The sequence below is a fragment of the Tetranychus urticae genome, chromosome 1, assembly GCF_039701765.1.
Source record: "Tetranychus urticae isolate SD_2017Ah chromosome 1, NJAU_TeUrti_SD_1.0, whole genome shotgun sequence".
NCBI lineage: Eukaryota > Metazoa > Arthropoda > Arachnida > Trombidiformes > Tetranychidae > Tetranychus > Tetranychus urticae.
In genome coordinates, this window is record NC_142958.1 from 2314631 (window position 1) to 2335468 (window position 20838).

A 20838-nucleotide genomic window follows, 5' to 3' on the forward strand; every position below is an offset into this window, starting at 1 on the left:
GTAATACATGGAGCTAACTCAGTTTCAATCTTTCCACCTAATCAATATCAAAAGAGTTGTACATCGAAAGAGTAATTAGTCAAGATTGATAATTGATTTGTTGCCTCCATAACTGAGATGATCAAGTAGTGGGAAAAACATAATATGAAATCATAATTAAGATAATGATTATAATATTTTATTACAGACGAATTGAGAAATTGAACTTAGCAAGAGTAACTTTGAAACTCCCTCCAGATATGGTATCTAGGAAACCATTCAAGCTCCAAATTTATGAATCTGAAAACAAAAACACATGTGATAATTCAAATGTTGCCTTCGTTTAATTGTTTATATCCATTTAAAGTTAACTTATTTTGTTATAATTGTTATTAAAATCAACAGTTTTCCCTAGTTTGAGATTGTTTTTGTTGGGATTACATATTATTGTTCATATTCAAAGGAAAAAGGTTGCCATAATGCATGAAGCAACAAATATTGAAAATAAATACCAATTAGCTGCCTCAATACTGAAAAAAATTGACAGCAAAAAGCTATCATTGAAAAAATGTATGTCCGATTTACCTTCTTCAGTTTCGACTTGGGTAAGTTATGATAGTATCAATTGACACTTTGAATTAAATTTATCTTTCATTCTTTTAGGAAAAGAAAGCAATTTATGCTTTAACGATTAAAGCAATTCAAAATAAAGAATCTATCGATAAGATGAAAAAATTCTGTCTGGAGGCTACTAAGGAACCGATGGATCAGTATTTGTTGCAAGTGTTAATTGGTAAATTAATTTTTGAAAGGAAAGTTGCGCTATACTCTTTACCTAGAGATATCCCCGAAACTAACGTTATTGTAAATAATCGACGAAAATTAGCATCGATGAAAGGTATGGAAATTGTTTTCTTTTGTTTTCAAATTTCTCAGTTGTTTTTGATTCTCATAATATCCTTTGACACTTTTAATTAGCGCCTAAACGAGATGCTCAAACCCACATTTATCTTAGGATCAATCGTTTGAAGTGTAAAATGTCCGAAATAATTCCAATTCTGTTAGCAAATGGATTTACGCAAGATGAAACTAAAGATGAATCGTTTGAAAGGTAATTATTTGCTAAATACTCTTACAATTTTCTAATCTAATTTTTATTTTCCTTTCTAACGCTGCGAAGTTTTGTGACAAATTGTCACGCTTTAAAGATGAGATGTTTCAAAAAAGACTTCCACTTCAAGAAAGAACTTCTTGTTTTTCGACCTAAAGCCACCAAATACATCACTTGTTTGGATATTTATCTGGAAGGAAAAGTAATTATTCAAGACAAGGCTAGTTTATTAGCTGTTAAAGCCATGAAACTTAAGAAGAGGGCTAACGTTTTAGATGTTTGTTGTGCTCCTGGTACCAAAACAGCAGCAATGGCCGCTTGTATGAAAAATAAAGGAACTATTGCCTCAATTGATAGAGATGAGAATCGATTGAAAGATATGCAAAAGTTGATGGATAAACTGGGTGTGTCATGTTGTTCCATAACTCACGGAGATTTTATAGATTTAGCACCAAATCTACAGAATCCTGAGATAGATGTTTTACTTTTAGATCCATCCTGTTCTGGTTCTGGTCGACCTGATATGTCAGCAAATAAGATAGATGTACATAGGATCGGTAAACTTGCGGGATTTCAAACGTTAATGTTGAAAACAGCTTTCACTATTGGAGCTAAAAAGATAATCTATTCAACATGTTCTACTGAAACGTTTGAAAATGAAGTGGTGGTGAAGACAGCAATGGACGAATCTCCGGAAGCAGCTAATTATACAATAGTTGATCCATTACCAGATTGGCCAATGAGAAGTGATTCAAATTATCCATTTGCTTCAAAAGTAATTAGATCAAATGAAACCCTTCTAACAAGAGGATTCTTCTTCTGTCTTTTAGTACGAAATGATCAACTGACTCCACCAGAATGATTAAATTGACAACTAATTATATTTATAATTCATATAAATAAATATTTAGTGATAATTTCCAAGTTTCCATTTTATTTTATTAATTTAAAAGATTTATTGAAAAGGGAATAATTTATTTGGGCTTTGCTTATCACGTTAAAATCAATCAAAATTAGATTTTATAATGAAATTAACACATCTGATTTTCGCAAACAACTTTATTTTCACTTAAAAACATCATTAGCAACACAGTCTGAGACCTTGCCTTCAATTCATTCTGACCTAAAATCCTGAATTATGAGTAATTATTCTAACATCAGACTTATTCTCAAAGAAATTTAAAACACTCATAGATAAAAAATCATCTTTCCAAAGATAGTTAAAGCGGATCGAATTAGGTGATCGGGAGTAAGCTAAATTGTTATAGATTGATGTTATTCAATCTGCAATTTTTGTGGGTCATTTTTTGCTTCATCACTTTTTTTTGTCTTCAATCGTTAGACAGTTAGTCAGTCTTGTAAATATTGTTGACTTTAACGCTATCATGAATTTAAATTATCACACAGCTTGTTGTTTTATTCTCACAATTTACCTGACTTCAATCGTCTCTTGCCAATATTTGTACAACTTGGCAGGCCGTCATCGTCGTCGTAATCAAGGCTCAAGAAGGAGAGCTACAATCAGTGAGGGTCGAGTTAGGTTGGTCGGTGGATCAAGTCAACATGAAGGTAATGTTGAAATTTATCATCTTGGTCGGTGGGGATCAATTTGTGACGATGAATGGGATGAGAAAGAGGCTTCAGTAATTTGTACGAGTCTCGGTTACTCTAAACATGCCGCCATTCCAACCAGCAACTCACAATTTGGCAAAGGACGAAGTAAGTATAATTAGCCATTTTAAGATTAGAGGGTTTTTTAATCAAACTAAAACCCTCACTTATCTTAATATAGAGTTAATATGGATGGACAATTTATACTGTAATGGAAACGAAACTAGAATAGATCAATGTCAGTTTGATGGCTGGAAAATCCATGATTGTGTGACCATTGAAGCCGCTGGTGTGATCTGCAAGACAAAGGAACATGTTAAACATCAATATTCCCAATTGTCCCGTCCAAACCAACTTGAAACCGTAGATTCTCGTCATTCTGAGTTAGTTAAACATAAATTTCAGGTAAAATGTTAAAATCTTGTCAAGACTAAAATCGATAATAAAGTAGATCTTTAACTACGGTTTATTAATTAGAACAGGCTCATCAAATAAGTGACATACGTCTTAAAGGAGGAAGAACGGATCAAGAAGGGCGAGTTGAAGTGTTATTAGTAAATGATAGACTTACTTGGTACACTGTTTGTGGTAATGGTTGGTCTTTATTGGAAGCAATGGTTGTTTGTCGCTCTTTGGGTCTTGGTTATGGCCAGTTTGCTTCAATTGGAGAGTTTACCAGTAATCAAAGTTTACCAATTTTCCCATCCGTTAATTGTAAAGGTTATGAAAAAAGTCTTGATCAATGTAAAGTCCGAGACAAATATATCCCCGCAACATGTGACCAATCAAATAAAAACATTGCTGGTGTCATGTGTACAAAGGGTAAGCTTAAAAAACATCTTATGATACATCTTATGATATTATTTTCAATAGCATTTTTGTCCACTGCTATTGTCAATTAATACTTGTCTCATCAAATCAAATTAATTTTTCTTAATTTTATGATTAGAATTACCTGATTTGGCTCCAGATGAGAAAGAGTTTGGTTCATCAGTGTATCTAGAAGATCGTCCTTTGGCCTTATTACAATGTGCATTAGAGGAAAACTGTTTGTCAAGTGATGCTTACGCTATTGATCGTAGAGGCTCTGGTAAGTTTTTTAATTTATAATAAGTACAATTTTTACAGTTAACCATTAACAAGTAATTAGGAAGATCATCTTATAATAACTAAGAGATTGTTTTTTAATCACTACCATTTATTTATGTTTGTGCACCGAATAATGTAACACATGTAACATTGAATAGGTATCATATTTTATTTACCTTTGGAACTTATTCAATTACATTAATACACGTTTTTATTGTCATGCATTTCCTTTGTTTTCAGAATGGCTTTTCCAAACTCGAAGGTTATTAAGGTTTACTGCAAGAATTGGTAACATTGGAACTGCTGATTTTATCCCGTTTTTACCCAAACAAGAATGGGAATGGCACTCATGCCATCGACATTACCACAGTATGGAAGTGTTTGCCCATTTTGATTTACTGGACCTGAATGGTAAACGAATTGCAGAAGGACATAAAGCAAGTTTCTGTCTTGAAGACAACAATTGTTCACCAGGATCAACAATTAAATATTCCTGTAAAAATATGGGAACCCAGGGAATCTCAGTTGGCTGTGTAGACACCTATTTATCTAACATTGATTGTCAGTGGATTGATATAACTCATCTCAATCCTGGCTTATACCAACTTAAGGTAAATATATTCAACTATTGACGATACCTGTTAACTAATTTTCATTAAATAATCCCTTTTCAATGTCAGCTTTCAATCAATCCGGAATTCAAAGTCTCTGAACTATCTTTTGACAACAACGCAGCATTGTGTTATCTGTATTACGACTCATCATCAACTAAAGTCTGGAACTGTACATTAACAAGACCCTGATAAAGCTAAGAAAGAGTGAAAATGATGCTCATTTCAATTACTTGAGACAGTTATTTTCTTGCCTTTAATTGTTCCAATGTTATCAATTCTGGCAGTTTACCTAGATATTAAGCGGGCATCTTAATAATAAATTAACGTATTATATAAATTAAACTTGAAACAATAAAGTCTTGCGACAAATTGTGACGCTTTAAAGATTTTAAGTTTCAAAAAGGACTTCTTGTTTGACGACCTAAAGCCGATGTTAGATGTACATAGGATCGGTAAACTTGCGGGATTTCAAACGTTAATGTTGAAAACAGCTTTCACTATTGGAGCTAAAAAGATAATCTATTCAACATGTTCTACTGAAATTTTAAGTGTAATTGAGAACAGATCTGGTTAATTTAGATTTCTCCTTCTTACCTTTCTTTTACGTCATTTACGTGGCTTAATTATCAACTGAATTGGTTAGAATCTAACCTTCTCTCATCACTTTGCTCACTTTTCATTCTGATTTCATTGAACTTCAATCAAAAACGATTAAACAGTTTCAAGGTTATGTTTAAATTTACCATTAATCAGATGGGAGAAATATAAAAAAAAGTAAAATGATCGAATTGATTCTTTATTGAATTATAAAAAGAAAGCTCAATTAGCTTATTTGATCATCATTTGAACCCAAAGACTAGAAATTTTGAAACGCAAGAAACATCCATTTCAACAACAATTGGTGTGATATCATCTGGTTATTGGGTTGATTCTGGTGATATTTGAACCTGCCAATTGTGAACAATCAAAAATTAAAACTTGTCATTCATACAAATGAATCATTTAAACAATTATCTTAACAATCATCATTACAACCATTCAACTAGGCCTTGAAAATTTTTACTCAAAATTCAACTCCAAAACCGAGTGGGTTAACGCATTTGTTACCATTCAGCATAACAACTCAATTTACTGGCACATTTTTTTCTCTTCAAAGTAAATTAACTCTAAAAATGATCAGCAAACTCATCAAAACAAGAGATTTATTTTAATCTGTTATTTTTCCAATAAAAGATTACAGTATATTTACATTATATGTAAGTATATTTTTAAACCAAAGCTTTTTCAAACCAAAGTCCGATTAACGGCTTTAATAAGCTTTAAACACAAAAGAGATCAAACACTAATCCATCTATATACATTACTTGAGGCTTTAAAAACTAAAATCTCCTTTTGCACCAAAAAAAGCACAAAAAAATCACATTTTGTTACAAATAAATTGAAATAAATCAACAAATTGGTTGAGACAAATCAAGAGACAAAATAAATCTAAACAAAACACACACTTCCATCTAACGAATGAAAAAGCAATCAAACAATCAACGCGAATCGCAATTTAAAGTAAACATGAATTAAATAACAATCGAATCAGTCTGGCAATTAAGAGACAAATAGGTTAAATCCAAGAAATTAAACAGCTGAAAATTTAAATTTTAAAATTCGATGAATGAAAATCAAGAGTAAATTGAATATTAATTGAAAACCATAGACAAACACCAAAGGTAATAAGATCCGGCGTTGTCTAGTGGTTAGGATACCTGGCTCTCACCCAGGAGGCCCGGGTTCAATTCCCGGCGTCGGAATTCTATTTTAAATTTTTTATCTGAATTAAGAATCATTGATTGATCTGATTAATCATTTTTGCTTATTTTAAAATTATCATTATTATCTTTGTTAGCTTAGTTTATCGTTTCAAATGCTTTAAAACAAGGAAAGAGCATGGTAAAGGAAAAATAAAATATGTAACTCTGTTTTGGGTGCTTTGGATGCTATTTTGAACCCGTATGATTCATTAAAATTGAGATTAATTTATAGGTCTTTGATTATACTGGAGTCGATTGTTTTGTTTTATTTAATTGTCTTTTATTTAGTGTGTTTTTGGGTTCCTTTTGCTTGGTTTTCTTGGTTTTTTGGTTCTTTAGCTTGGCTTCTTTTCTTTTATTATTTGTCAACAGTCCCTTTACTGTGATCAGGTGATTTTGCATCACGTTAAAATGTAGATATTTGGATGGAATATTTTTAATCTTTGGATTTAAATATTTTTTGTTTTGTTTTGTTCATTTATTGTTAAGCTGATTAATCTGAAAATGTGATGGGGCGAAATTAAATTCGCGAATTGCTTGGCCGGGTGAGTATTTGTTTTAATCCGTTTATTGTATCTTAAACGGTTTAAAATTTTGCTTTATAAACATTGCTTTCCAGCGAGGTTTTGTTCATTCGCTCTTTTCTAGTCAATCATTATACTTAAATTGATTCATTTGCTTTCTTATCCATCTAGTTCAATCATCACCACAGTTATCACCAGAGGATCTTTGAAAGTTTGCCTGTTTTTTGGTGCCCATTCTACATCTACATAGTCTTTTTTGTTTACCATATCTTTTTGCTACAAGTGTGCACTTTGTGACCATAATCATTCATCATGGAGAGTAAACACCAAGGAAGATATTTTTTTATCGATACCAACCCTTCAAATCAAGCCCCGAACCTTCCAAGCCAGGATAATAAGGGTTATGAAAGTGATATAATCGATGAAGAGCTAGAGCATAGACTCTATTCTTTGGTTCATCATTCATCTGAAGCTGTTCCAGGTTGTAATACTACACAACGGATTGATACTGCTAAATCATTTATCAGCCCTTCCAAACCTGTGAAAAAGCAAGCCCCTGACGACTCAATTGTTTCCGCTTCAAAAAGGAGAAAAAGTTCTCCAAGTGTGCTAAAGAAAGCCAATACCATTGATCCTCCACCTTCCTCATCGTCTTCCACTACTAATCTTCAAGTGCAAGTCGACGCAAATTACAATTCAACCATCTATTTATCTGACTCAGATGAAGATAATGGTGGTTCAGAAGTAAATATTGTCGATGATCAACGAGATCTATGGCATATAGACTATAAAGATATCTTAATAGCAAACCCAATACATGGGAAGTTTTACCGTCCCAAGATTTGGTGTTCTAGATGTCGTAAAGAAGGAAATCATCCTGTTAAGCTATGTCACTTGCCTAAGAATAAGATTTGTTATATATGTGGAGAGATCGGTCATTTAGGCCAACATTGTAAAAACCAACATTGTAAACGTTGTATGGATTTCCATCCTACTTCGAAGTGTAGTTTAAATGTGCGAGATTTCCAATGTCGTATTTGTAGTAAATACGGTCATCTCGATGACAATTGTCCTAACCACTGGAGGAAATTTTTCAGCATCACAGATCCTAGCGTAGAACCTGATCCAGCAAACCATAAAATCCTTAAAAACAAGAAGAAAAGTTGTTCCGTTTGTGGACGTCATCAACACTACTCTTTTGTTAGTCGTTGTTTCGTAAAACCATGTATATGTGAAAATTAATAACTATTAATAACTTTCTATTTTTCTTTTTTATTCTATTTTATCCAGGAATGTGACAGGTTACGCCAACGGCACATCGAGATTAGTTCACCATATGATGTCAACACTACATTTGGCGGAAATTTTCATCCCAATAAAACCAAATCTCCTGCTTCATCACATCAAACTCTTCAACCATCAGAGCTAACAACATCAGGTCGCAAATATCGACGGCCACGCTATTTTAGTTCTAACAATCAAGATGTTGTAACATTGGACTCTGGTACAAATCCACAGATATCTAACAAAAACAATCGTAAAAAATCCAAAAATGAAAGAAGAAACAAGAAAAAGAAAGCTGGACGGCAATTCGACGATTCAGTTCAAATCATTAATGGACCCTCAATACGTTCTGGTCGTGTGGATAAGAATAAAACAAGACAACAACAGAAGAAAAGAAACCGTAAAGCTGGTAAAAATCTTGGAAACTCTGAATTCATGATTGGATTTAGGCGTTAAATCTGTAAATTAAAAAAATTCACTATACAGCTTTCCTACCCTTTCGATTGTAATACATTAGAGGGTTACTGTGCAAACCTCAATATTGCCTCAATAAACTATTATATTCAACTTTCAACAATGTTTCAAAAAAATTTTTCATTCTCGTGCCAATTTTCATAATAAAATCAAATAGATATTATATTTCGGGTGTAAAAAACTTAACATGTTAACTAAATATTGAACATTGCTCAAAAAATCAATGTTGGTAAAGAAATACATTTGTAAACAAAAGATATTTATTGAATATCCGAGAAAAAAATCATGCAAAAGCTCCTTGAATAAATCAATAACTTTTCCAAATCATTGTAACATAATAATTCTGTTTTGAAATTCTCAAAGAGTCACTGATGGTTGTAGCTGTAGATTATTTCACTTCGAGATTGATTAGTTGAATCGGAAACAGGAATGATTGAAAGATGAATAGAAAGATTATTGAATCGATTACTCAAGAGTTTCTCAATCAATTTGTAATATTAATAGTAGTTAGCCATTGATGTGTAACTGTGTTCAACTAAAAGTATGCTTTAGTTATCAGAGATGAAAATGTTTCAATGAAATACCAAAATATGATGAGAATAAACTTATTGAATTCATTGATTCATTGATTCAACATTCGGATCAATTTACAAGTAAAAAACACGAACAAGCCAAGTGTAAAAAATGATTAGCTTTTTCCTAATTGATAGTAAAATGTCATTAAATCTCTACTTGAATTGATTTCAATTGTACTTCTAATTGAATAAGTTTCAACATTTTTGATTCACTGAGCTCGAAGTCGATTTGAATGATTCTTTAAATAGATTTAATTCGAGTTTTGAAACAATAGGTTGAGCTTTTTAATTTCTTGGTTAAATTGCTGCAACATCAATTAGATGGGAATTTGAAAGTCTGTAGTTACTCCAATGGTAAAGGAAAAGGTTTGTTTCAAATTGAAATGGCATGAAGGAAACTCATTAGACTTGCTTTAAAGTAAATACAGTTCAATGTTTATTGTTTACTTATCAAGTAAACATAATTTCCATTTAATTGGCTTCATTAAACCTAATTGTAATCAAATAAATTAGCTAATGGCAGCAATTGCTGGTAGACTTGACTTCAAGTATGAAAGTTCATGCAAAAATACAAGGTTAATGCTTTTTGTAAGCAGACTTATCAATTTAATTGTATTTATTTTACAAGTTAATTTTAGGCCTTACTTTGATTAACCCAATCTTTATGGTGATCATTGCTAATGATTCATTAGGAATGGATATGGTGACAAAGTGTACATATTTTGATCAGTGAATAGCTTTGAAAAGTGGTGAAAAAAGCGTGGATCTAATTGCGATATCATGAAGAAGAGGAAAGATGAAAAATCAGTATAAGTCATGCTCAACATGGTTACAGAAACCATAGAAGCTATGTTAACTAGAACGGAAGAAGGAGAAGATGATGAAGATGAAAGAAAGTAATCGATGAAAAGAAACCCCAGAGAAGACAGAGAAGATACGAAATGTTAATTTGGGTCTTTCTGTTTCTCTTGAAAGCTGTGCGAATGGATGTTTCCACATAAAGACACATTAATGTACATACATATACAGATTGATACCAGAAAAGATCTTATTTTATCAAGTGTTGTAAGACATCAGAAGATAGAGTGAAAGGAAGGCAGAAGACGAACAAGAAGAAAGCTGTTAATCCACCGAAAGTGACCTTCCCTTCAGTTTGTTAACTAGTACCTTTAAAATTATTAATCAAATTGTGTTAGGTGGTCAATCGATAATTTAAAAAGTCTAATTTTTCTGGTGTGTGTTTCTGGTCCACATTGTTTCAACTCGACTTTTCTCAATCTATTTCTAAACCTCTTTGCTTCTTCTGACTCGCCATTATTTAACCAGCAACATAAACAAAAATTACATTTCACCATGAAACTGTGATTTTGTTACAACTTCTTTTAGATGTTTGGTGTTAATTTTCAATTATTGTTACCACCATTACTGATACAATTTCAATTTTACCAGTGTTTGATATGCCCATGTGAAACCAGCCAGTTAATATGATGTTATTGTGATCCGCGTTTTCACTCCTTTTGGGTTTTCAGTGTTACTCTCATTTAGTGTTTTCTTCGTTTCACCCAATTATTCATCAACCGCCTTTTACCTGAAAATCTTCCCTTTATCCCTGTTAACCCAAAGAATCGCCATTTCCACCAACATTTTGATCAGTGTCTTCTAGTTGAACCTAAGCCGGTGAAAAGCATTGTTTTATAACCTAAGTCATCCTAAATCTCCTGTCTCGCCTTGTTATACCTTTTTTTACTGCTACCCAGTGCAATAGATTAACTTAATTGAGATGCTTACATTGTTTATGGTTAATAGTTTTGTAAAATTTATATAATTTAACACTCTCTTATTAGCTAACCTTGAATGACAATAATATAATAAATTGTTATACCAGTTAAACAAAATAAACTTGGAAAAATTATACTGCCAACACTTTGAAGCCATCAAATCTCAACCAAACTCCACAGACGTAATGTTAAAATTTCCTCGACAATTGTCACACCAGTCATTGCCATTCTAACAACAATTCCTACAGTTATTTGTTTAATTGTAAATTTTACCAATTGGAAAGCCGATTAATCGTTATTTACCACTTATCACTTCTGCATGGTCAACAAGCCATCAAACCAACGACAACCCCAATACAACCTTTCTTGCTGCCATACTTGCTGTCTCCTGATAATGGCTAGAATAAGGTAACTCTATATGACGTTAATTTGATTGAGTTGATCAATAACCTGAGACAAATGATTTCATTGCGGTACAATGTTAATGTAGCTGTTAATATACACTGGATTATTATGGTGGTTATCCCTTTCAAGAATATAATTGATTTTTTCTATCGTATGTAATAACTCGTTGCTCTTTTGCCTGCTGCTTGGTCCAGTCCCTACCTAATATATTTTACATTCAGTCATCCTTTTGCATCATCCTTCCCACTCATCTCAAACTACTTCACCTCTATCTTCATTATTGAAGATCAAGTCAGAAGAGAGAGAGAAAGAGAAAAAGAAAGGAAAATTAGGAAAAGCAACACTTCTCCTGTTAATCACTTGATATCAGTTATACTTTTAAAATTAAATAACCTTTAAAAGAGTTTGGAACGCAATTTTCAAGTCAACAAACCATCAAGCCATCTTAAAGTTCATCATGGCCTTTAAAAAAAGCACGGAACTAGCCTGAAGCAGACTCTTAATAATGAAAGTTAGTGAAAAGATTGGAAAAACCGGAAGAAAGAAAGATATCCATCATATCACAATCATGACTGACCTAACATATTTATGTATGGAAACAAACTGACCTCTATTTTCAATGATGTCTTGGTTCACTTTCACTACTTTCATGTGAATTACTGAATTAATCAGCATACATGACACGCCATTACAACTACCCTTCACCTTTATCCCTTTAAAAAGATCTGCGCTCATTCAAACCACCAAACCAACATCAATATTGATATCATCAATTGAAACCATCAATTGAAATTGAATTTCCGAGAAGAAGAAAAAAAGTGAAAAAATGATTTTTCCGATCAATCCACACCATTTAGAGCAAGATAACAATGATGAAAATAAGATATTATACAATTTATCCATGACCACCATCATTATAATGACCACTTTTATGATACATATCAAAGGAGGCAAGAAAAGGGTAGAGACAAAAAATGACCAAAAAACAAACTTATTGGCCTAACAGATTCAATTTGATGATTATTATTATTATTTTTCATTATTGTTATCTTCAATGAACCATACATTAGCATGTTATTATCATTTGGATATCACAATACTAAACAATATCAACACACACAAAAAATAAATCATTTTCATCATTACTTCCACTACTATCATTGATATATAATGTTTACTAATATCTTTCTTTTCTTTCTCCTTTCTTTTCAGGTGACCTGGTAAAGTGAAAGGCGTTTGACCAGGAATTGCCAAGAAAACCAAAGCTCAGTGAATCTAACAGAACATCTTGAACAGACAGAAACCATCATCACCTCAGCTATAATCATCATCACCATCTTCAACCACAACAACAACAACATCTTTTCAACTTGATTAACTTTCACTCAATTTACATCATAAACTACCTATCATCATCCATCGTCATCATCACTGCCTCCCTTTCCTCTCACTCTTTCTCTCTTGCAATCTCTCACTCTTCCTGATATTTTCTTGCCGTCATCATAATTCTCATTATCATCAGTTGTTTCATCGAAACGGCAATTTACATTTTAAACAGTTAACAGTACATCAATATTGACTTAAACCATCATCGATCCATCCAGTATTGATATTTAGTGTCATTGAGACACTTTTTTGTTTCTTATTCAAAACCAACACACTTTTGTCAACACAATTATTATATTAGCTGTGATAACTTTACCAGTTAATTTTAACACCGATAACAATTGTCATTGACAGATTTATACACAATTAATCCATTGCTTTTGTTATCCGGGATTCCATACATCAAATAAACTACGGACCATTAAAAATGTTGCCTCGAAATGAGTCTCAGATTGGCAATTTTTTCAACGACCGAAGTGTTTTCATTACCGGTGCCACAGGATTCATGGGAAAGGTGTGAAAATATCCATTCTTTTTTAACTCAAAATCAATCAATAACTTAATGATCCATTGTTTTACCCAATGATTTTGTTCCCTTACTTTCCTTGAAAAACCTTTCAATGTCCGATAATTGATTCTAACTCTTTTTTTATCTTCTCTTTGTTATATTTCAGGTTCTGGTTGAGAAGCTTCTTCGTTCCTGTTCAGGTGTGAAAAACATTTACGTTTTGCTTCGAAATAAAAAGGGACTCAATACTCATCAACGTTTGGATGAACTCATGGATGCAAAGGTGTGATTATCAATTATTTACATTCATTAAATTTAACTTTCCCCGCTCTCCCCATAACTACCAAGTTAACTTATCTGACAAATTTCTGGTTCAACTTAACCAAATCTTTACAATATCTGTAATCTTAACACATAACCCAAAAAACATTGTTAATAGCGCCAACACAAATAGACAAATTAATTTACCATGGTAAAGTCAATTATTCAGCTCTTCATCTCATTCAAACCAGAAAACCTTCATTTCTCTTGTTATCACATCTTTTATTGTTATCCACTATTATTATGCTTATTGTGACAATATATCAAAACTGTTGCTTAGATGAACAACTTTATTTCCTGCGATATTCTTGACATCAATAATGTTTCAATATTGACCCTGATTCTAATCTTTTTGTCTTCTTGTCCATTTTACATGGTCATTACCTTGGTCTGTTCACCATAAACATTGATCGATTCATCACAATGATTGGAAATCAAAAAAGATCTTTGACCGGTTAAAAGAGGAAAACCCGAAAGCATTGAATAAAGTGATTGGGATTTCGGGTGACATTTCACTGGATGGATTAGGATTATCTGACAATGATTTGAAAATGTTAATCAAAGAGATTTCAGTTGTTTTTCATTCAGCAGCAACAGTAAAGTTTGATGAACCATTAAGGTAAGACAATTTATGATGCTTATAAACATTATCATTGTAACAATACTTTTGACAAAAATGTTCATTACCGTTGATCCATCAAAATATGCCTTGAAAAACCTTTTTGAAACACTTAATCAATAGAGTTAATTTGAGTTAATTTGTTGATATTCACCTTTAATCAGGAACTTAACAGGAACATGACATTAACGATGTGATGTTTTAATGTTGCTCTTGATTCATCGACCTTAACTGCCCTTGACCGTTATCATTAACAAATATTAGTAATATTAGTGAAAGTTGATTTAATTTACTTGAAAGAAATGACGGAAATTTAGTATTATCTTGATTATTCCGTGACGATAATCGTGATGATGTTGATGATTATTTTGTTTTAATTCTGGGTCAATGAAATGGTTGAATAAAAAACTATTAACTCAAGTTAAACTCACTTTTAAGAACTGGTTATCATCAAATATTTGGTTTCACTTTCTGCTTGATTGTGATAAACCTAAAATCCCATCATACGATAATCAACATCTCAATTACCAGCAATTTCATTCATTCATATTAAACCTCGTTGACATTACTTTTAATCAGGTTAACATTATTCCCAATAATCAACACTCAACATTGAAATTGTAATTTAGAGGTTTTCATGTCGATTTGTTACTTCATCTCAGCTCAATTTTCAATTCACTTTAAAGTCGTTCTTGTAGGTTGTCAGGTTTTTTTCAGGGAATCACCAGAAGTACCCAAATCTCACCCAAAATCTTTACCCAAAAAGCTCACTTGATCTAGATCGCTAATTAAACTCATGAGAATACATTTTAGTTGAAAGCTTGTTTACAATTTATAACCAGGTCAACATTAAACCTTTATCAAGTTGATCATCAGCTTGCCTTTGACCATTAATTCAGTATCAATCCTTTAGGATTTCAAAAATAATACAATTTTGACTTACTTCAATTGATACTTTAACTGCGATTGAAACTCTCATTGATTGAAAAATTTAAATAATAAAGTTATTCAGTAGCAATTGATATTTACAATTTTAAAGTAAAATTTTGCAAAATTATTTCATCTATCCATCAGCTTGAGGGCAAAATTGTTTAATATCAATTTGTGTTGTCAATACTTTAATTCACACAAACGTAATGATTAAATTTGACATCTATTAATTTGATTAATGTCAGCGAAGAATCAATTTCACTTTCATTGAACCTGACTGTTTGTACAATTTCAATGAAAGGTAATTTGAACACTTGAACATTTTACCTTCATTTATTACATTATTAATGAATAGATATTCAAATGTATTCACCAAACTTACATCAATCATTCTCATTGTTAACATTGATAACCATTTATTGATTAAAACCTAATTCTTGTCTCTTCCTAATCTTGACCATCTATAGAGCTTCCATTGAGTTCAATGTTCTTGGAACCAGAAGAGTGATCCAATTTTGCCATAAGCTGAATAAACTGATGGTAAGTTATTGTCAGTCAATATTGAAGTTAAAACAGCTTCAATTGATTCAAATTTTAATTCAATTTTTTGCTAATAAAATCCGTTTTCTTATTACAGGCTTTGGTTCATGTTTCAACTGCTTATGCCAACTGCAATCGTTTTGAAATTGATGAAGCATTTTATGAATCACCAATTAAACCACAACAAGTTGTCGATGCAATGGAATGGATGTCAGATGATATAATTAATGAAATAACACCTAAACTAGTCGGTGATCGTCCCAATACTTATACTTACACCAAAGCTTTAGCAGAAACTTTACTCACCCAAGAGTGCGGTTCATTACCAGTTGCTATTGTACGACCATCCATAGTGACGGCTGCTGCCAGGGAACCTTGTGCCGGTTGGGTTGACAACATGAATGGACCAACTGGTTTGGTCTTAGCTTCTTCAAAAGGAATCCTTCGAACCATGTTGATTGACTCAAAAGCCACAGCTGACCTTATCCCAGTAGACACAGTGATTAACCTGATGATTACCGTGGCCTGGTACACAGCAACCCGTCAACAGAACAACATAATGATTTACAATTGTACATCGGGTTTGCTCAATCCAATTACATGGGGTGACATTGAACGAATCGCATTTCCCATTCTCTTGAAATATCCATCTTCTGAAATGTTCCGTTATCCCGGTGGTTACTTCAAGAACAACAAGCTTGCCAATGAAATTTCCGTCTTTTTTGAACATTTCATACCTTCCTATTTGGCTGACTTTTTAAGTGCCCTAACAGGCGGTCAAAGAGGGTAAGACTTTAAACAATCTATTTGTAATTGCTGTTCATTTGATCAATATTATGGATGGATCAAACTGAGTTATTGGTTTATGATTAACACAGAGCGAAAACAAGAAACAAATGGAAAAGGAAAATTTAATCTACTGATTTGAATTTTTTCAAAATCCCTTTCATCTTTAATTCCTTTCTTCACCTTTCAGCATAAAGTCTGTCCTGATTTACCTGTCTTGCCTTATTTACTCTGGTTTTACCTTTTTGGCTTCAGTTGAATTCAGTTGAAACAACTGTAATTAATTATTGATGTTACTTGGCCGTAACCTTAGTCTACAGACACAATCCTTTTTTCATTTGTCTTATTGTTTTCTTGGCTCATTAATCTTTCAATTCTTACAATTTACTTCTGTTCATAATTGATCAAACCAATCATTTATCCATCTAACTATGAATTCAATTAATTGATTAACCCTTGTCTTTTGATTCCAGGAAAATGGTTAAAATTTACGAGAAACTTCATCGAGCCAGTAAAGCACTAGAATTTTTCACAACAAGACAATGGCGATTTAAGGTTGATAATGTTCTTATGCTGTGTGATCAGCTTCGTGGAGTAGATAAACAGGTAAATAATTGCTTTAACTATTTACATCTGAACAAATAATTTCAATCTTCGGTGAAACACAATTCAAGCAATTTGAATTTATGCCATCAAAAAGCTCATTTCACTAAAGGACTTGACACACAACTCTCAAGCTATGATTATTAACAGCTTATCTTTTACTAGATTCAGGGTGAAACTGATTCTCTGAAATCTTGAACAATATTTACTCATCGTTATTCACTTTGTTTACATTTGATTGACTGGATTATTCCCACAGTACAGTTTTTTATAAACAATACAAATCAATAAGCAATTTTGTACAGACTTAGCTACTGAATTTAACGATATTTTCAAAATGTTTGCGTGATCATTAACATTAATAGAGTTGACAAATGTTAACATATTGCTATCCACTTACTTTTCAATTAATTTCAAAGTCATTCTCCTGTCTTTATTTACCTTATTTTCACGATTCCCTGTTTGAAGTCACAAATTTTGAATAATCTGGGAAAATAAGCGATTTGATTTGATTTAAATTGCGTGTAAAACGATAAATTGAATTTGATACTTTCAAGTATTTCATCTCAGTTTGCAGTGATTTTCAACAAATTTGTATTTCATTGTCAATTTAAACAATTTGACTAAAAAGTCTACGAGTAAAGTCAATGACAAACTAGTCAATGCCAATTTAATAATTATTGTCTAATTTGATTCTTCTCTACAGTTATTTCACTTCGATATTCGGGACCTTCACTGGCCAACATATTGGGAAGATTACATTCTCGGTATAAGAAAATATGTCCTCAAAGAGGAAAACAGTACTTTACCATCGGCGAGGAAAAACTTGCAACGGTAAGTGTTGTGTCCTTTTACCGACCAAATCAACTACAAAAAATGCTCTTCAAGATTCCTTCAACAACTGTTCGGATAAAACAACATTGGAAAAGTCATTTTTAAAATAATTTGTGAATAGCTTTAGCTAAAGGGGAAAAAAATGAATAGCTGAGTTTATTTGTATTTGGCTACTCTTTGATTATCATATGAAAAAAGTTAATCACTACCTTCAGATCCAGCTCTCCTTATTGTGTAGATACAATCAACTTCATTGCTTGGTTGAGTTGAAAGCAAGTTGATGCATCATTCAGCTGAAAATGAAGCCAATTGTTGCGGTTCAATTTTCAACCCTTTATTATATCATAAGCTGTCATAGTATAGCGGTTAGTACTTCGCGTTGTGGCCGCGACGACCCAGGTTCGACTCCTGGTGACAGCAATTGATTAATTCTTTTGACGTAATTTTACACAATTTAAGGTCCATTTTTCAACCCTTAATCACCTCATCATAATACAAGAGTTGCATTGTATTTCAACTATTTCTTTATGGTTTTTACGCTACAAAAGCCTTTCAAAATCACTTTTCTCAACCTTTTGCTCATCGATTATTACAGTTGATCGGTGAATTCAATCAAATTTGAATAAATTTTCACCAATTTAACAGTTGAATCGCATGCAAGAATCGTTTTATCAAAACATTGTTTCATTGACTTAAAGTAAAGCTTTGAAGTATCATTAATCATAGATGATTTGAAGAGTTGAACATTTACTAAATTTTGACCAAATTACTAATTGACTGTTTGTTTCTCTATCTACAGGTTATATTATCTAAATAGGATTATTGATCTTTTTTTAATTCTTGGCATTTGGAACATATTTTTACGACGAACGCGAACTGCAAGAGTTATCTGGTTATTTTTCACCAATCTATCTAAATCGATAATGTTTTAGACAACAATCCAACATTGGCTCTGAGTGACCATCCAACAATTCAGTGCCGAAACAACTATAAATATAAATATATATATAAATATGCTAAATTATATAAACCTGATGCTATTATAAATTATACATTTAATTGTATAATGCTTATGCAGCCAAGAAAATTGCAATTTAAACTGCATTAAATACATATAAACTAAAAGCCTTTAATTGTTTTTATAAAGATCGACTCATCATCATCTTGCTCTATTAGATTGTACAACAAAAAATAACATATGTTAATATTCAATTTAAGCCAATTTATAATGGTACAGTAGATGATTATAATCAGTGATGGTTCATTGTAAGAGTTAATTTTAAATTCACCAAACTCATATAAATTGCAATTTTCTTGGTTGAATGTATAAAAATTAATTGAAAATAAATAAAAATCAAATCCAACTAGTTTGGCCAGAAAATAAATACAACCATTTGTTCAAGCTTCTAATAAAATAACTACTTATTTACACTCAGCTTTCAATAATCAAACCCATAATTGTCCAGTAATGGTCCAACTAAACTCGACCTGATGCATGGCTAGTCCTGAAAAATTTAAAAATTGAAAGTAGGAATCAGTAAACAATTTAAAAACCAGGAGATGGCGTAGTTTTGGATAGATGAAAAATTAAGTTAAAGTTTTTAAATTAACAATAACAAAGATTGATTTAACTTGTTTAAATCAAAAAGTTGAGTAACTGAGATAATTACCATCGGATTTATCCGTTTATCCATAGCTATCGTGTATAAAATAAGGACTGAAATTTAACCAAAATAGGGTTCGCTGGCTCAAAGTGAACGATTGTTACTAAAAAGACACAAGCACAATGGTCACAAACAAATTGATAAAAACGGGTAAAAATTAATTTCTTTCAGATTTAGATTCTGTTGGTTTGTAGAGAAATGAAAATTGAGTTTAATCGTGCGCTTAAAAAGTTTCTCTGGTCAAAAGTTCTAGAGAAAATCGAGTTTAAAGTTGAAACTTCGATCGTCTTTTGTTCATTTATGGAAGCAGACTTTTTCATCAAACTCATTTCCCTGATGTGAATTTGAATGCTAAACCAGAAAATGCACTTATTTCGAGGGATAAAATTTTATGTCTTCTGTAAGACAGATAAGTTCGATTTTCACTTAAACCGATCGCTTTCTATGACCACATGAGTTAAGATGCTGAAACTTATTATTTGTCCTTAAAAATTGCTGGTCCACACCATGAAACAAATGATTTTATCAATTTGTCAGCAGTTCTCACGATTTTGGCCTTTGGTCTTAGAACTTTGAGGCTTAATATTTCGAGAATGGCATAACCTACAATTATCATTCTTCTACCAATTTAACTCTTTACTAATTAATAATTCATTGCAACTTAATAACTTTCCATAGGGTCATTTGGCTTACGATATTTGGGTTGTAAATGGACAAGAAACAACTTATTTAACAAACAAAACTCATCTCAACACATTTCTTGGTAAATAAACCAATTTTCTGGTTAAACTTACAAATGAAATGCAATAAATGCTGCCAAAGGCTCGAACATTTGAGCAAAGAGTCGAGACTTGATGAGTTTGTAGGGACGGGAAATCTGAATCTTTTAGTGCTAATAAACAATTAATCCGATGAACAGTTTTCTAGAAAATTAAGGTCAAAGTTGTAACTTCGATTGCCTTTTTTTCAGCTTTGGAAGCAAGTTTTCTCGAGAAATCTATTTTACTGATGTATCTTGTGATGATCAAACAGAAAATGGGTCTATTCAGAGAAATAACATTTTCTGTTTCTTCAAAACCGGGATCTTCTAAACCTTCTTTCTGTTTCTTCAATTTTCAGCTAAATCGATCGCGATCTGTAACCGTAGGCGTAAGAGAGCTGAAACCGCTGTATTCGTCGATAAAAACTGTTGCTTAACATCAATGACCCAACATTTTTTTCAATACATCAACAGTTCGCTTAATTTTGGCCATTGACCTAAAAACTTTGAGCCTCAATAAATCGGGAATGGTATCATCAGCAATCATCATTCTACGATCAAACATTAGACTTCATCATGGGATATAATATATTGAAATATCAAAACATTCAAGATCCTACAAAAAAAGTTATAGCATTCTG

At 32.1% G+C, this 20838-nt stretch overlaps 4 protein-coding genes, 1 long non-coding RNA gene and 2 other non-coding genes across 11 annotated transcripts; 6 read left to right on the plus strand and 1 right to left on the minus strand.

Annotated features, from left to right (window-relative positions):
* Positions 1-307: 307 nt before the first annotated feature.
* On the plus strand, positions 308-2004 carry Nsun5 (Nop2/Sun-like domain containing protein 5). The gene is made up of 4 exons (XM_089266076.1): positions 308-584; positions 643-877; positions 958-1090; positions 1160-2004. Exons 1-4 carry the CDS (start codon positions 459-461, stop codon positions 1950-1952), a joined length of 1287 nt encoding a protein of 428 aa, XP_089122202.1. The 5' UTR covers positions 308-458; the 3' UTR covers positions 1953-2004.
* On the minus strand, positions 2005-3415 carry LOC107364288 (uncharacterized). Of its 2 annotated transcripts, none has more exons than XR_003081985.2 (2): positions 3273-3415; positions 2005-2997 (listed from the first exon to the last, which is right to left on the minus strand). It is a non-coding gene; the product is annotated as an uncharacterized LOC107364288 (long non-coding RNA). The 2 variants fall into 2 exon arrangements; XR_016197850.1 differs by having other exon boundaries at positions 2135-3080; positions 3273-3414.
* Positions 2765-4788, plus strand: LOC107364234 (lysyl oxidase homolog 2B). Its single transcript, XM_025160415.2, has 5 exons — positions 2765-3106; positions 3184-3523; positions 3651-3791; positions 4031-4401; positions 4471-4788. The coding sequence occupies exons 1-5, from the start codon at positions 2765-2767 to the stop codon at positions 4591-4593; spliced, it is 1317 nt and encodes a 438-aa protein (XP_025016183.2). The 3' UTR covers positions 4594-4788.
* A 1346-nt stretch (positions 4789-6134) lies between these two features.
* Positions 6135-6206, plus strand: TRNAE-CUC (transfer RNA glutamic acid (anticodon CUC)). Its single transcript has one exon. It is a non-coding gene; the product is annotated as a tRNA-Glu (tRNA).
* A 402-nt stretch (positions 6207-6608) lies between these two features.
* Positions 6609-8591, plus strand: LOC107369658 (uncharacterized). Its single transcript, XM_015937635.3, has 3 exons — positions 6609-6751; positions 6902-7930; positions 8021-8591. The coding sequence occupies exons 2-3, from the start codon at positions 7043-7045 to the stop codon at positions 8468-8470; spliced, it is 1338 nt and encodes a 445-aa protein (XP_015793121.2). The 5' UTR covers positions 6609-6751; positions 6902-7042; the 3' UTR covers positions 8471-8591.
* Positions 8592-9778: 1187 nt separating this feature from the next.
* On the plus strand, positions 9779-19159 carry LOC107365707 (putative fatty acyl-CoA reductase CG5065). Of its 4 annotated transcripts, none has more exons than XM_015933265.3 (9): positions 9779-11397; positions 12459-13146; positions 13307-13423; positions 13905-14080; positions 15478-15550; positions 15648-16336; positions 16810-16942; positions 17646-17773; positions 18573-19159. In XM_015933265.3, the coding sequence occupies exons 2-9, from the start codon at positions 13060-13062 to the stop codon at positions 18703-18705; spliced, it is 1536 nt and encodes a 511-aa protein (XP_015788751.1). In that variant the 5' UTR covers positions 9779-11397; positions 12459-13059; the 3' UTR covers positions 18706-19159. The 4 variants fall into 4 exon arrangements, with proteins under 4 accessions (XP_015788751.1, XP_015788757.1, XP_015788779.1 ...); XM_015933271.3 differs by having other exon boundaries at positions 9904-12064; XM_015933293.3 differs by having other exon boundaries at positions 10033-11249.
* TRNAH-GUG (transfer RNA histidin (anticodon GUG)) lies at positions 18122-18193 on the plus strand. Its single transcript has one exon. It is a non-coding gene; the product is annotated as a tRNA-His (tRNA).
* Positions 19160-20838: the final 1679 nt, after the last annotated feature.